Genomic DNA, 14,041 nt, shown 5'->3' with positions numbered 1-14,041 from the left:
ATACTGTGTAACTCCGAGCAGGTCACTTAACATCTCAGTGCTTTCCATGAACTCTCTAAAATTGTAAATGGCAGACTAATTGTCAGCCTCAATTGGCAGAAGGAGTTTCATCCCCCAGGAGTTCTCTCACCAACAAAATCACAGATCTAGTCTTAGTTTTATTACAAGAATTATTTACTCCCATTTTACAGATGAGGAAAGTGAGGCCCAAGGAGATTAAATGACGTGCATTGTCATACAGCTAAGTCAGAAGCAAGATTTGGACTCATGTTTCCCTGAGGCCAGATTGAGTATCCTTTCTACTACATCACACTACCTCTCTAGAGTCTAGAGAAAGTTCATTACTGATGATATATCAGGGAAGGGTTAAGGAAGGAGACAGTAATAAGGATGACTCATACTGGGGTGATGGCAGTGGGTAGAGAAAAGAGGGGTCAGATGGAATTGACAGGACTTGGTGACTCATTGGCTATGCCAGGTGAAGAAGATGGGAAAGGGGAAAGATAGCACTAAGAATAAGAAGACAGGCCAGTTTACAGTTGCTCTGTCTTCATGATACCAAACCACTGTACAAGTGACAGTTTTCAAAGAACTGGCTCCTTTAAAAAATGATTAGTTGTCTTGGCATTGTGCAGACACAACTTCTTTGTGGAAATAGGACAATAAAATATTTTGAGTCAGGAAATTTCTGGGAAAAACCATGAGTCAATGAGGAATTTCTCTTAGAAAGTTTTAGATTTTTTTTTTGCTTGTAGTATTTCTGATTTTATTTTGTCAATTCAAGCTGGTATTCCATTAAACAGATTCCTGCTGTCTAGAAATAGAAAGGACAGCCAACTTTTAATTTTAAACAGTTAACAGCAGTTCTGAGTTTAGCCAATGTTATCTTTATTGGATGTCAATTTGTGAAAGAGAAGAATATTTTAAATCATTGACAAAAGCCTTCTCCCTATAGTTAGCATCTAAGACCACAAATCATAGAGGAAGCTAAATGTTTTGCTAAGGTCACCAAGCTTCAGAAATAACCAATAAAACTCAGTAATTACTTTGCTCTATAAATATGACCTTCAAAAATCAGAGATCAGCAATGGATTCTGGCTGTCCCTTTCATTTTGGAACTAATGAGTTGCATAGGGAAATTGACATATCCCTAAATTATCTTCCAAAATTCTGCAGAGAAATGCCTGGAGGGGCAGAGGAACTGTGGGTCTGGATAAAACTCTTAGCTTCCTTTTTCTAAACTGGAGCTGAATAAAATTTGAAGTGATGCGAAAACCTTGGAGAGGGAGGGTGGATGTAATTTTTACCTTAAAATAGGTCTTCTCCCTCTTGAGACCCAAAGTGTCTAAGGGGGCAGGGAAGACAAAGAGAAAGTGACATTTAATTGCATTTTGGAGCAACTTGGGACTAGTCTGTAGGTAAGACACAAGAAAGGCAAGTGGTTTTGCTTTTCAGTTTCTCAGTATTCTGTGCTTCCCCCCGCCCCCATTTTCCCCCACAGGGAGTCACCTATCCTGCCTGCCATGGGATATGGAGTAAATGGGCCCCTCCTTTAGAAAGGAGCAGACTAGCAACCACTTCATTTTGTGGTAAGTAACTTGCTCTTCTTTTCTGTGGAATATGAGCTCATGTCAACAATGTCTATTCATTTCCTGTCTCCTCTTCTGTTTGTTGTAGGTTCCTATGCGGGAGCTGTGATTGCTATGCCTTTAGCCGGGATTCTTGTGCAATATACTGGATGGTCTTCAGTGTTTTATGTCTATGGTATGTTAACCTTTTACATTCAAGGCAAGCCTGCTCTATTCTCAGCCAGGTGTCAGAAGATAAAGTCATTATTAGCCACAGGTTAATGGCAATAAGTCCAAGCTGAAAAGAAAATAGTAAAGCATTTTTTTAAAATGAAAGATAACATTTGGTTATGGTGAATTTTGATATGAGGTAGCATTTCCTTCACTAAAATCCTCCTTGATGCCATCTTGGAACAGGTGATGTGGATTCTCAAAAAGCTAAAACTCTGGGGAATTAGATTTACATTTGGAAAAATCCTTAGAGAGTATCTAGGACAATCCTCTTATTTTTACAAATGAGGAAACTGAGGCCCAGAAAGGTTATGACTCCCCCCCCCTCACCCCTTGGTCTTAAATAAGTAACTCAGGTTGTCTGACTCCAAATACATGGCTCTATCCCCTGTATCAAGCTGTCCCTTATCTTGTCTTGCTTCTTGGAATCTAAACTCTGTCAGAGTATACCAAATTGGAAATATTCAGAGTATCCCAGAGATGGACTCCGGGCTTGTCAATCAAGGACCAGATTAGTTAAATACATTTGGTTGGCCACCAAGCAATGAATAATTTTTTTTCTTTTTTGCCACATTAAGTCATGAAAATATTCTGCTAAGGCATGGAGGGTTTGCAATCTGTTGGTGAAGAGTAGCCATATGGTTGAAATCACAGATCTTTTGAAGAATTCGAGTCATGTTGTATTTACTTCTGTCGTGTCTCTCTCACCTTAATATTTTGAGATTAAAAAATGTTTTCCACCCATAATTCTTCCCATACTATTCATTGCTTCTTGGAAATAGTTATTAAGCTGTCAACACAGGCTTCTCTGAGCAAAATGTTCTTTTTTTCTTCTTGTGCATGTGTGTGTGTGTGTGTCTTTGTGTGTTTAAAAGAGAGTTGTAAGAGGAGACTAGGTGTATGAATTCATTGGCATAGGGTGCTCTCCATGAGGAAACTCCCCTTACCAATGGAGATCAGTGTGTGTTCTAGGACTTACAGCCTCAGAAAGTTGCCTGGGGCACTGAGAGGTTAAATAATTGGCCCAGTGGACCCAACCAGCATGTGTCAGATGCAGATGGGACTTGAACCCAGGTCTTCTTGACTCAGACCTACTCTCTATCTACTATATCACACTGCTTTTTGCTGGAGATAATGAAAGACTGAATTAAAAGAAGTATATTTTATTTTTAAAAGATTTTATTGGTGTTCTTTGTTTCTTTGTTACAAAAAAAACAATGAAACTTTAAAAATATATGCTGTTCTTGTAATTTAGCCTTTAATCATCCCTAACAAGGAGAAATAGAATCTATTAACTATTGCCACTGGATGAGATGAGATGGAAAGGAGAGCTTATAAACATGCACTCCTCTACCTTTCTTCTCCCTCACTTTTCATCTCCTTTGGGTTGTGGATACAGTCTCCTAATATACTAGATAATCCTGTAGAGGTACTAGTAGTAAACTTAGGCTGTATGAACCTAATCTTTCTTTCCCTAGACTTGAAAGGAAAGAGAATCATGATCATAGATATAGATCTGGAAGGGTCTTTAAAGGTCATCTAGTCTAACATCTTCATTTTACAGATAGGGCAACTAAGGTCCATGGAGATTAAGTGACTTGTCCAAGGTCACGCAGATGGTAAGCGTGTGGATACAAACTCTGGTCCTGAGATGTCAACACACCATTCTTAAATCAATTGTAGACCATCTCTCCCTAGTTACAAGGCTTGTTTCTTTAAAGCCAAACTATAGTCTTCCTTTCTAAGTGACATTTTAAAAATAACCAGATAAATTGATAAAGGAAAGAAGAAATTGCTAGAGAATTAGTTTTCAGCGCCACCAAATGAACTTTGCCTCTCTCTCTTAATAAATGAAGGTGAGAAGCTGAAAGACGAATAAAAGGTGACAGAGAATCAGGTCCCAGAAGCTCATACAATTTGTCCCATTTTATTACTGCTTTATGAAGAAAACACCAGGGGATGGTGGAGATTGTGAATAGTTTATAGGATATCTATTAAGTTGTGACTTTCTATTATTTGGGGAGTAAGAAGATTCATGATCTCATTAGATAAGTGGTTCAATTGTTCATTTAGTTAGAAAGTAGGGTAAATCATTTCAATCAAGATATTTATTATAGGTACTATAAGACTTAGTCACTGGAGTGGACAAAGTTTAACTAAGACATAGTTCTTGCCTTCAGGGAGCTTTTAGTCTAATACAAGAAAAAGTCAATAACTATGATATATAATAAGAGATAAATATGTTAGAGAGGTTCAAAACCAAATGCTTGGTGTGGTCCAATGGGAAAGAGGATCAGGCAGGCTTTAAGGGATGCAAAGGAGTTTATCAGGTATAGTGGAGTCAGGAGAGTTTTGTAGGCCTAAGGAAAAATGTGAGAAAAGACTCATTGGCTCAGATTTAGAATTCAAAGAGAATTTAGAGGCAATCAAGTTTAATCCTTTCATTTTACAGATGAGGATTCTGAGACCCAGAAAGATTAAGTAACTTACTTAAAAAAGGCCATGAGTGTCAGAGATAGGGTCAGAACCCAGGTCTTCTGACTCTAAATTTCACGGATTTGAAATCCCTTCCCACCATATCATGCTACCTCTCAAAGGCAAAGAAGTGGGAAAGTACAAGGTCTAATCAGGAAACAGACAGTAGTCCAGTTGAGCTGAAGTGTAGAAAATGTGGACATGTGAATTATGTGACAAGACTGAAAAGGTAGGGTAGCAATAGATGGCAAAGGTCCTTTGCCATAAGATAACTAATGACCTGGGCTTCTTTCTATATGCCATACATGTCAATTGACAGTTAAAATGACAATTAAAGTCATGCCATATACAGTGACCACCACTGACCTGATGTAGACACAGGTCAACCTTTAGATTAAAAAAAAAACAACTTTTGAAATATATTATGCTTAATGAATTTACCCAGACAGAAAGTAGGAATTGAGTATGTACAGCTAAGGTGGAAAATGCAAATTGTAGGCACTCTAAGTTGGATATTTGAACATATAACCCCCTCTCCTGTGAGGCAAATAGAGCTGGAGCATAATAGTAATTTTCTGTAATTGATTGGAACAGAACAAGGATGTAAGCCAGCCAGGATGTTAAGGAGAATCAATGGAGATTAAGAATGGGGTGGGAGTAGGGGGAGAAGATCGGGACATTCACCTTGTTCCTCAGGGAAACACACTACCGAAAGAATAGTATGATGGGGGGAATTGAAAGGTCTAGCAATTGAAAAATTAGAATAAGTCAGTCGACGTTCCTTCTATTATTAATGACTGTACATACATATACTGCAGAGCAGGCATTTTTTTTTAAATGATGAGATTGCTAAAAAGGGAAGGCATGAAAAAGGACTCACAAGGCTCAAAGGGAAGGAGTTTATAGCCATTCGTTTATCAAATGACTTGGTAATACATTAGGTGATATTATCATATACTGGAAAGAACACAAGGGTTGCTTACATGAAATATAGAATGTTGAATATAGAATTAATTACTATGCCTCACTTCTTTTGTGTCCAAGCACTTAGAACAAGAAAAGATGCTGAATTTTGTTTTAAAAGATGGTGTCACCTCTGACACATCCTGGCTAGGTAACCTTGGGCAAGTCACTTAACCTCTCAATTCCCTCAGGCAATTCTCTAAGACTATCATTTGCTGAGAGCATGGGTGGAGGAAGTTTCCACATCAGGGTTTCCACTCACGGTGATGAAATCACAAATCCAAGAACCCCCAGCCATCACCACCAAAAAAAAAAATGTCCATGACAGTGATGTTTCTAAGCTTTAGATAAATGGTAATGAACAGATCCCTTCCCCAACCCCAACCCCAACACACACACACACACACACACACACACACACACACACACACACATACGCACATGCACTCAAATGTTTAAAAAAAACTTTCCAAAATTGAGTGAGGGGACCCATGCCACTGGGATTTTAAGAATTACCTTTTTATTCTACCAGTAGGAAAATCATATAGAAATGATATAGGCTGTGTCTATACAATAAATTAGTTTGACTGAATTCAGTTGGGTTTTTTAGCTTTTTTTTTAAAGATTTATTTCAGATAAGAAAAGTGTCCATTTGTTTAGCTAATGCCAAGCAATAAGGTTAATTCCATTTTTCACTTTCCAAAGAATTGTCTTGTTTGCACAGGTAGATCGTGCCTACCTGTAATGCTTTCTTAAATCCCCAGTTGAAATGACAGCCCTTCACCTTTCACGCCTCCAAAGTCTGCAGCTCTATGTATTGACTAAACCAATTCATGGATTTTCAGAATGGCTGAAGTCTACTAATACAAGCTCTACTTTCTCATCCAGTGGAATGAGTGCATTAGTGAGAGCAATTACAGTACCATTCTCACCTCCACTGAAGTGGGATGCCATTGCTATACTGATGTAAGCTGGAGCTGTAGAGTAAAATGTATTCTTGGCTAAAATAACCAGCCTTCTTGATCCATAGGTCCTTCAACATGCTGATGAAATAAGAACAAATTGCTAATTATATAGAATAAATGGAAACTTCTATGTGTGAGTCTCACATTTTAAAGTCTTACTCCTTCAGTGTCCTATCCTCTGCCCTTTTCTTTTCAACAGGGAGTTTTGGAATGGTCTGGTATATGTTTTGGCTTTTGGTGTCTTATGAGAGCCCTGCTAAGCACCCGACCATTACAGATGAAGAACGAAGGTACATAGAAGAAAGCATTGGAGAGAGTGCCAATCTTTTAGGGGCAATGGAAGTAAGGACTTTATTACAGTGTATATGCCTGCTCTTATTTTTTCCCCCAAACTCTTTTCCAAGCCCATATTCAAGAAAATGAATTTTCTGAATTTCCAATACTATTGTAAAAAGCCCAATTCCCCTTGATTCTTTGGAATCAGAACTGGCTTGCTTTCTAACTTCTTGCTCAGCAATTCCTTTTGCTCCTTTTCCCTTTGGTTAATAGTTCCTTATCCAACTTTAGATATATGATTATAGATAGAAAATAGTTTAAAATATAGCAGCTATATATTGTCAGTAATTGGTGCATCAGGGTGAACAGGGGAACCATCAATTGATCGACTGGGTACGTCTCATGGAATTACACATGCACTCTGGCTTCTTGCCAAGGGACAAGGGCCATTGTAAGGATAACATAGGGAAAGCCTAATTAGGGTCCTTAATGAGTGGAGGTGAAGATGATTGGAGACTGAGTCAGGTAGATGATGGACTCTCGTTCAGAGGAGCTACCCCTCTGCACTCTTGAAGAAAAAATGACTCCATTGTCTTTTGGGACTCTTTTCTGGAACTTTCTCCCTCCTTTACTCTTAAAGACCACAAATGGATAGGCTTCTCCCAACAAGAGCCCAGATTTCTGACTCTCAGTTGACAGTCTTTGAAGCAGCCTCTGGGAGCTATTCAAGAGTTCTCTGTCATCTGAGCAAAAGCACATGTGCCTCGATGGAGAGCCAAAGCATATTCTAGCTCTAGAGGAGGTGCCCCAGTCCAACAAGTCAGGGGTTTGCCTAAACACTCATCAGCGCTTCTTAAACTGTGGGGCTGAGATGCGGTTAGGAAAAAGTGGACAACAGTAAAAGATTTCTGAATGCGCAATGACCAAAAATTAATTAAAATTCAAATGGTGTAATGAATGAATCTGAGATGTTTCTGGCAGTGCTTTCAGCATGCAGCTTCACTGAAGCTTTGGTTTTGAACCCAAAGCATGCATCCTTTGCACTGAGCATGCCCTCAGGCCATGCAATGCCAATGAATGCTATCAAAACATGAAAAGGTGTCGGGAGTGGAAAAAATTTAAGAAGCCCTGTGACCTATACCAACTATTTGACTGAATTTAACCACACACACTGGTTACTTTCAAACCATAGAAAATTCTCCATTTTCAGAATTCCAAACTTAGTAAATACTTTCAAATTCAAATACATAAAGAATAATGACATTTTATGAAGATATAAAGTGTTATTTGTAATTTGTTTTAAAATGCATGTACCAATTTTAGCAAGTGACAGACTCTTTGTCTTTATAACATGGTCAGGGAATGAGCTATTTTAGTTATCAAATATTACAGTTTAACTCTGATCATTGTAGATTAACTACATTTGTAGAGTACCAATGATGCAGCATGCTACTCACACCTTGACAGACAGGTGATGGTTTTGAGATGCAGAATGAACTATATATTTTTGGATATGACCAGTGTGGGAATTTGTTTTGTTACATATTTGTTATAAGTGTTTTGTTTTTCTTTCTTTTTTTTCCAGTGGGTGCAGGAAGGTGGGAAGAAAAGAGAATTAATCTTTACTAATTAAAAAAAATTAAATTAAAATATAGTTCTATAATTCCTATTTATACCCATATATGCTGCACATTGAGGGTTTATTTCTGAAGCATTAGCATGTAGTAATTGACATTAGTCCCTAATACCACCTGAGCATAATTTAAGTTTGCTTATATTAAAAATTGAACTAGATAATCTCTAAGTGGGCCTTCAGTCCTAAAATTCTATTATTTTAATCCATTTTTGATGTATCAGAATGCATTTAAAGATCCTAGAGGATCATCATTATGCATATCAAATAGCCTGCTGTAGTTGTGTGGATGGCTCGGTCAATGGTATATTGTGTAACAAAACTGGGAGCCTTCTTTGGAGTCTCTGGACATCTCCAAGACACCAATGTCCCAAGATACCAATGTATCACAAGAACTGTCCAACAATTTTCCCTGATTCTTGCCACATGCCTTCTTCTCTGATAATATATTTTTGGTAACATTCTTTATAGTATTTCATTAGAAGTCCTAAACTCAATTAAAACCATTAAAGTAACAGACACAGTAATCTTAAAAGGGGAAATATATATATATATATATATCTGAATTCTAGATCTTGTGAAGTGCTTTAGCTGGAATGATTTAGCCTTAGCCATTCGTACTGACTGAAAATTCAGGTTTGTAGTGGATGCTTAGGCCCATGAAAATTCACCAAAGTGGCAGCTTCCCATATTCTTTATGCTTCCCATGCTGGAACATCCTTGTCAGCTAGAACCTTTCTGATGTCCCCATGGTATGGAACATACGCCTTGGGAGGATATAGTTTGGACATTTTATCCCCCAATGAATAAGGCTCTTGGTTCAGTCTTCTATACTAGTAATATTTTGAAGTTTTTGAAGTTGTCTTTAAAGAAACAAGCCCATCTTCACCCAGATAAAATATTGTGTATATAATTAGATTTGCCTATAACTAAGACATCTTGTCAGGAAGTGTTGTTCCCTGTTTGCAGCTAGTGTCCTGCTTATATTGGCATACCATTCATCCAAAAAAAAAAAACCAAAACCCTAAAACACTCAAACCCTTGTACCCTTAACATTCCCCTTCAACTTTCTTCTTTCATTGCTTTCTCTGTGTTCAAACTAGGATTATGGAGCAGGAAGGGAATTGGGAGATGATCTGTTACATGCAATCTTTTCATTTTATAGATGAGGAAATTGAGGCCCATTGATATTAAGTGACTTGCTCAAGGTCATATAACTAATTAATATAAGAATCTGGAGAAGAACTTTGGTCTCCTGACTCATAAGCCAGGGTTTTTCCTGTTACATCGTGTAACCATCTGTAAAGGGAGGAGCAACAGTGGAGGTAGAAGTTAGGTTCATGGGACTCCATAGTGCCCAATGTTAAAGATACATTACTCCTTCATGGAATGTTATAGATCTGTACGTTCAAACAAGGCCACCCTAACTTGGCTATGATAAGGCTTTAAAGTATTCATAAGGTGGGGAAATAAAATTAAATGATATTTGTGTGCTTATTGCATAAAGAAGCAAAAGTAGGCCATGGTATTAGGTCCATGATCATGGACAGAAAGATTTTTTTTATAGTCATCAGATTAGATTAAGTGAACTGTACGAATGTCTACCTGTTTAATTAATTTTACGGCTCTTCGTTATAAAAGCAAGAGTTGACAGTACAAATAAGATTTGACTGAGTGGACTACCATATCATAAATATCAAACTAGCTGTGCGAATTTAGAGAAGGCATCTGGGGCACAGTAAAAAATGGGATTGAGTGTAATAGCCAATCCATTTCATCCTAACTTATAGTGCTTTAGAGTTACCAAGTGGTTTACATACATTATCTCTTTTAATTCTCATGCCAACTCTTTGACATTTGTGTAAGCACATTTAACTCCCCATACTATCACAGATGAGGAAACTGAGTTGAAGAGATATTAAGTGAGTTGTTCAGGATATAGGGCTGTGGGAGTCAGTGGGAGACCAATGGCCAGATGAGTTTTCTTTTCCTTTTTTTTTTTTGCTCCAAGTAAAATACTTTAAAAAAAATTACATCACATCACATGTCTGCTTAATGCACTAATTATTTTAAAAGAAAAATCCCTGATTATAGTGTGATAGATATGACCATGTCACTCCCCTTCTCAAGAAGCATCCTTGCCTGCCTGTTGCATCTACAACAAATTATAACCTCTTTTTAAGGAATTTAAAACCATTCACACTCTTTCTCTAACCCATCTTTCCAGACTAATTTCATATTACTCCTATTCATGCATTTTACATGCCTGTCAAACTGACCTGCCTGTTATTTCCAATATGACATTCCTTCTTTGATTTCCATGCCTTTTGCATGGGTGCTTCTTCTCGCCATTCCCCTTCTTGAAATCTCCAGCTTTCTTCCTTCCTTCATGGTTGAGATGAAGCAATTTCACCAACAAGAAGCCTTTCCTGCTCCCCCAGTATTCAGTGCCACTCTGAAATTACTTTGTAATTATTATGTATGTATTTTGAGTTAGCAAAATTTAAGCCTTTGATGTCAGAGACTGTTTCACTTTTTGGTTGCTATGTCTCTAATCCCTAAAACAGTCCCTGACACACAGTAGGCACTTAAATGTTTGTTGATTTGAATTGAATTATTGCCAAGAATTGAGTTGGCTTCCAAGTGCAACTACACAAGGTTTTGATGTATAGGGTAATTTGAAGTTGGGCCTGGGCTGCATCATATGTTAATACTAACACTAACTACTATAATGTGTGTGAGTCTTTAAAATTTGAAATGTATTTTCCAATAGCTCATTCAATCCTTTCAATAGCCCTTTGAGATAGGATTATAGGTATGATTATTCACATGTTACAGAGAAAGAAAATGAGACTGAGATAGATGAAGGTACTTGTTCGGTGTTACATAGTTAGGAAGCTCTCAGAGGCAGCATTCAAACCCAGCTCTCTCCTGACTCCAAGCCTAGGACTTATAGCCTGTATCTCTCTTTTAGAACCTTTGCGAGATCTGAGACTCTTAGTTATTAACTCCCAGACTGATGTTCTATGAGACTAGGGAAGATGCTGCTACCACAGTGTTATTACCAAAAAGGCTTATCTAAAGTCTGATTATTAATCAATCAATCAACAATTTTTTTTTCATGCACCGCATATGCAGAAGTATGCTGGAGCCAGATCAAACCAGCTCTTGAAAGCTGATTGCTAAATTTTTGGTGGGAGCATTTACACCTTGAAAATTGGCAAATGCCAAAAAATCGGGGCTTGATTTATGCCTTTACTGATTGTCTAGACCTAGGAAAGTGTTAATAATGAAAAATAAGCTTAAAAGTGTGATATGCATGCATTTTTTTCTAGAGAGATGGTTGTTGAAAAATATTTACCAGCATACCTCTGCTCATATGTGCCCAGCAATGTGCTAAGTAACTTAGTGCCATCCGCCGTGGAATGGACCTAAAGCCAGAAGAGGAGGATCTAAATCTGGCCCTGACAGTTATTAGTGAGTTGTCTAACTAGGGTTAAATCACTTAGTATTTTAGAACCTCAATTTCCTTATCTAAAATTGGGGTTAAAAACATTTGAGTTGCCTATCTACCTCATAGGGTTGCTGTAAAGAAGGAATTTTGTAAGCCTTAATTTTTTTCATAAATAAGTTATTATGAATAGAAATATTCCTAATAGAAAATTCTTATGAACCAAAGGTCTCATGTATAATCTTATATACAGATCCTATTTTTAAAGCTGCGCCAACTTAATGGACAATTTAGGCTAACGTTTTTATACTGTTCTCTTGTGATGACCATTCGTGCTGCTAGGGATTGTATTAAATATTGCAATAAAGCCTTTTGTTTTTCTTCACATACTCGGAGGATCGATTAATTAAAGAGTATTTTAAAAAAATCTATGCATTGTTCAAATGATAAATATGACTTTCTTTTTGGGGGGGATTTCAGAAATTCAAGACTCCATGGAGAAAATTTTTTACATCTATGCCAGTCTATGCAATTATTGTTGCAAACTTCTGCAGAAGCTGGACCTTTTACTTGTTGCTTATTAGTCAACCAGCTTACTTCGAGGAGGTCTTCGGATTTGAGATCAGCAAGGTATGTAAACGGGTCTTCTCTTTATTTATATAATTTTGGTGAGGATGGTTTTTAATTCTTTTTTTTTAGATGAAAAGCAAGTCCCAGCTCTTTGTCATAATATGAACCTTGAGAAATATACAAGGGGGCATGAACATGAAACCCTTGATCATTCTTGTTGTCTTTTTCTGGATGCTCTCAAAAATAATCTGAAATCTGCTCATTTATTTTCCTTTCCATCTAGAACATATTCCCAAACTCCATTCAATAAGTAGGTTTCAAGGGACTCAAAATATCCTGAAACATAGGATAGATTAAATTGGATAGGCTAGGTTAGAACAGGTCAGGATAGGATGGGATATCTTTCCCCAATGATCTAGTATATTCATGTATACAGCATAGCATGGTGAATAGAGGTGTGGCCTTAGAGTAAGGATAATATGGGTTCAAGTCCTGACTCTGACACATACTATCCATGTGACCATTATCAAGTCACTTTAAACTCTCAGTGCCCCCCGCCCCCAAGAAACTCTGTAAGACTATAAATTACAGATGAATTGTCAATCTGCTCTGGTAGGGAGAATTTACAAATTGGAAGTTCCCCACACTGACGTTACAATAGGTTTAAGCCACATGCCCCCTCAATAAATATGTGCTATATAGGAACACAACATTTAGAAATATTATGAAAAGAAAAAGTTTCCAACTTAATACAAGGTCTGGTTGCATGCCTGTGCTTTAATAAATTGGTATACAAAGTGTTTATGATAGCTTTCATTTATGTAGTACTTACTATGTGTCAGGTACTCTGCTAAGTGCCTTCTAATTCTGATCTCATTTGTTCACATCTTATTCTTCATGTCCTTACCCACACCCATCACAGCTTTCTAGTGTCTGTACTAAATCTCTACCTGAAAGAATTCTTCAGGAGATGGACTGAAGAAAACTTGGTGGGGAGCAGCCATTTTTCAAGCCCTTTGGTAATTCCTGTTTCTAAGGAAACTGTTTTCTTCCTTTCCAAGGAAGAAAGCCGCTTTCCATTGTGCTCATCTTTTCTCCGTAGCAGATCAAACACTCTGGGGAGCACTGTGGGCTGTGACAGTTCAAAAACAATCACTCACACTGGGTCCATAAGCCAGAATGAGTTTGACACCAAGAACTTATGAATAGAGATGGAGCTATCCACCTGGGTAAAGGGGGGAACGTGGGAATGCTCATGAAATACTGGGCTTGCCCTGGAAATAGAAATCTATATAATTAAAAGGGCTTGAGTGAGAAAAAATACATGTCAAAAATTCAATGTTACATATTTATTTGATTCATTTTTATGATAAATCAAACAGTACGGCTTTACCTGTGTCCTTTGTACTTGATACTTGGCCCTGGTAAGCCCACATCAAAAATATTCCTTTCAATTTGGGCCTTTACATTTCGGGAAAGATGTTGACAAGCTCTGGACTGACCAGAGGAAGGCAGCAAGGATGGCTAAGGGTATCAAGTTCATTCCAGATGAGGGGCAGGTAAAGGAGATGGGAATCTTTAGCCTAGGGAAGAGTTCACCCAGGGGAAACAACATAGCTGCCTTCAAGTATTTGAAGGGCTGTCATGGAGAAGTGGATTGACTCTAATCTTGTTTACTTCTAGAGGATAGAACTAGAACCAATGAGTAAAATTTGCAAAGAGGCCAATATAGGCATGATGGCCTGAAATACTTTCTAATATTTAGATCTATCCCAAAGTGGGTTGGGCAGTCTCAAGAAATATTGGCCTCTCCCTCAAGGGAAATCTGCAAGAAAAAGTTGGTTGACTTCTTGTTGGGTATATTATCTCTCTCTCTCTCTCTCCCTCTCTCTCTCTCTCTCTCTCTCTC

The 14,041-nt window shown here is 37.7% G+C and overlaps 1 protein-coding gene across 1 annotated transcript in view; it reads left to right on the top strand.

Moving 5' to 3' along the window:
* Positions 1 to 14,041, top strand: part of SLC17A6 (solute carrier family 17 member 6) — a 59,765-nt gene that overhangs the window by 34,033 nt on the left and 11,691 nt on the right. The window contains exons 5-8 of the mRNA XM_027852658.1: positions 1,502 to 1,589; positions 1,678 to 1,764; positions 6,402 to 6,544; positions 12,043 to 12,192. Coding sequence (XP_027708459.1) covers positions 1,502 to 1,589; positions 1,678 to 1,764; positions 6,402 to 6,544; positions 12,043 to 12,192 — 468 coding nt within the window. The remainder of the gene's footprint in view (positions 1 to 1,501; positions 1,590 to 1,677; positions 1,765 to 6,401; positions 6,545 to 12,042; positions 12,193 to 14,041) is intronic.

Source organism: Vombatus ursinus, unplaced genomic scaffold, assembly GCF_900497805.2.
Source record: "Vombatus ursinus unplaced genomic scaffold, bare-nosed wombat genome assembly UNPS02009770.1, whole genome shotgun sequence".
NCBI classification, from domain to species: domain Eukaryota; kingdom Metazoa; phylum Chordata; class Mammalia; order Diprotodontia; family Vombatidae; genus Vombatus; species Vombatus ursinus.
The sequence above is the reverse complement of the archived record's forward strand: the minus strand, read 5'-3'. Positions and strand labels throughout refer to the sequence as shown.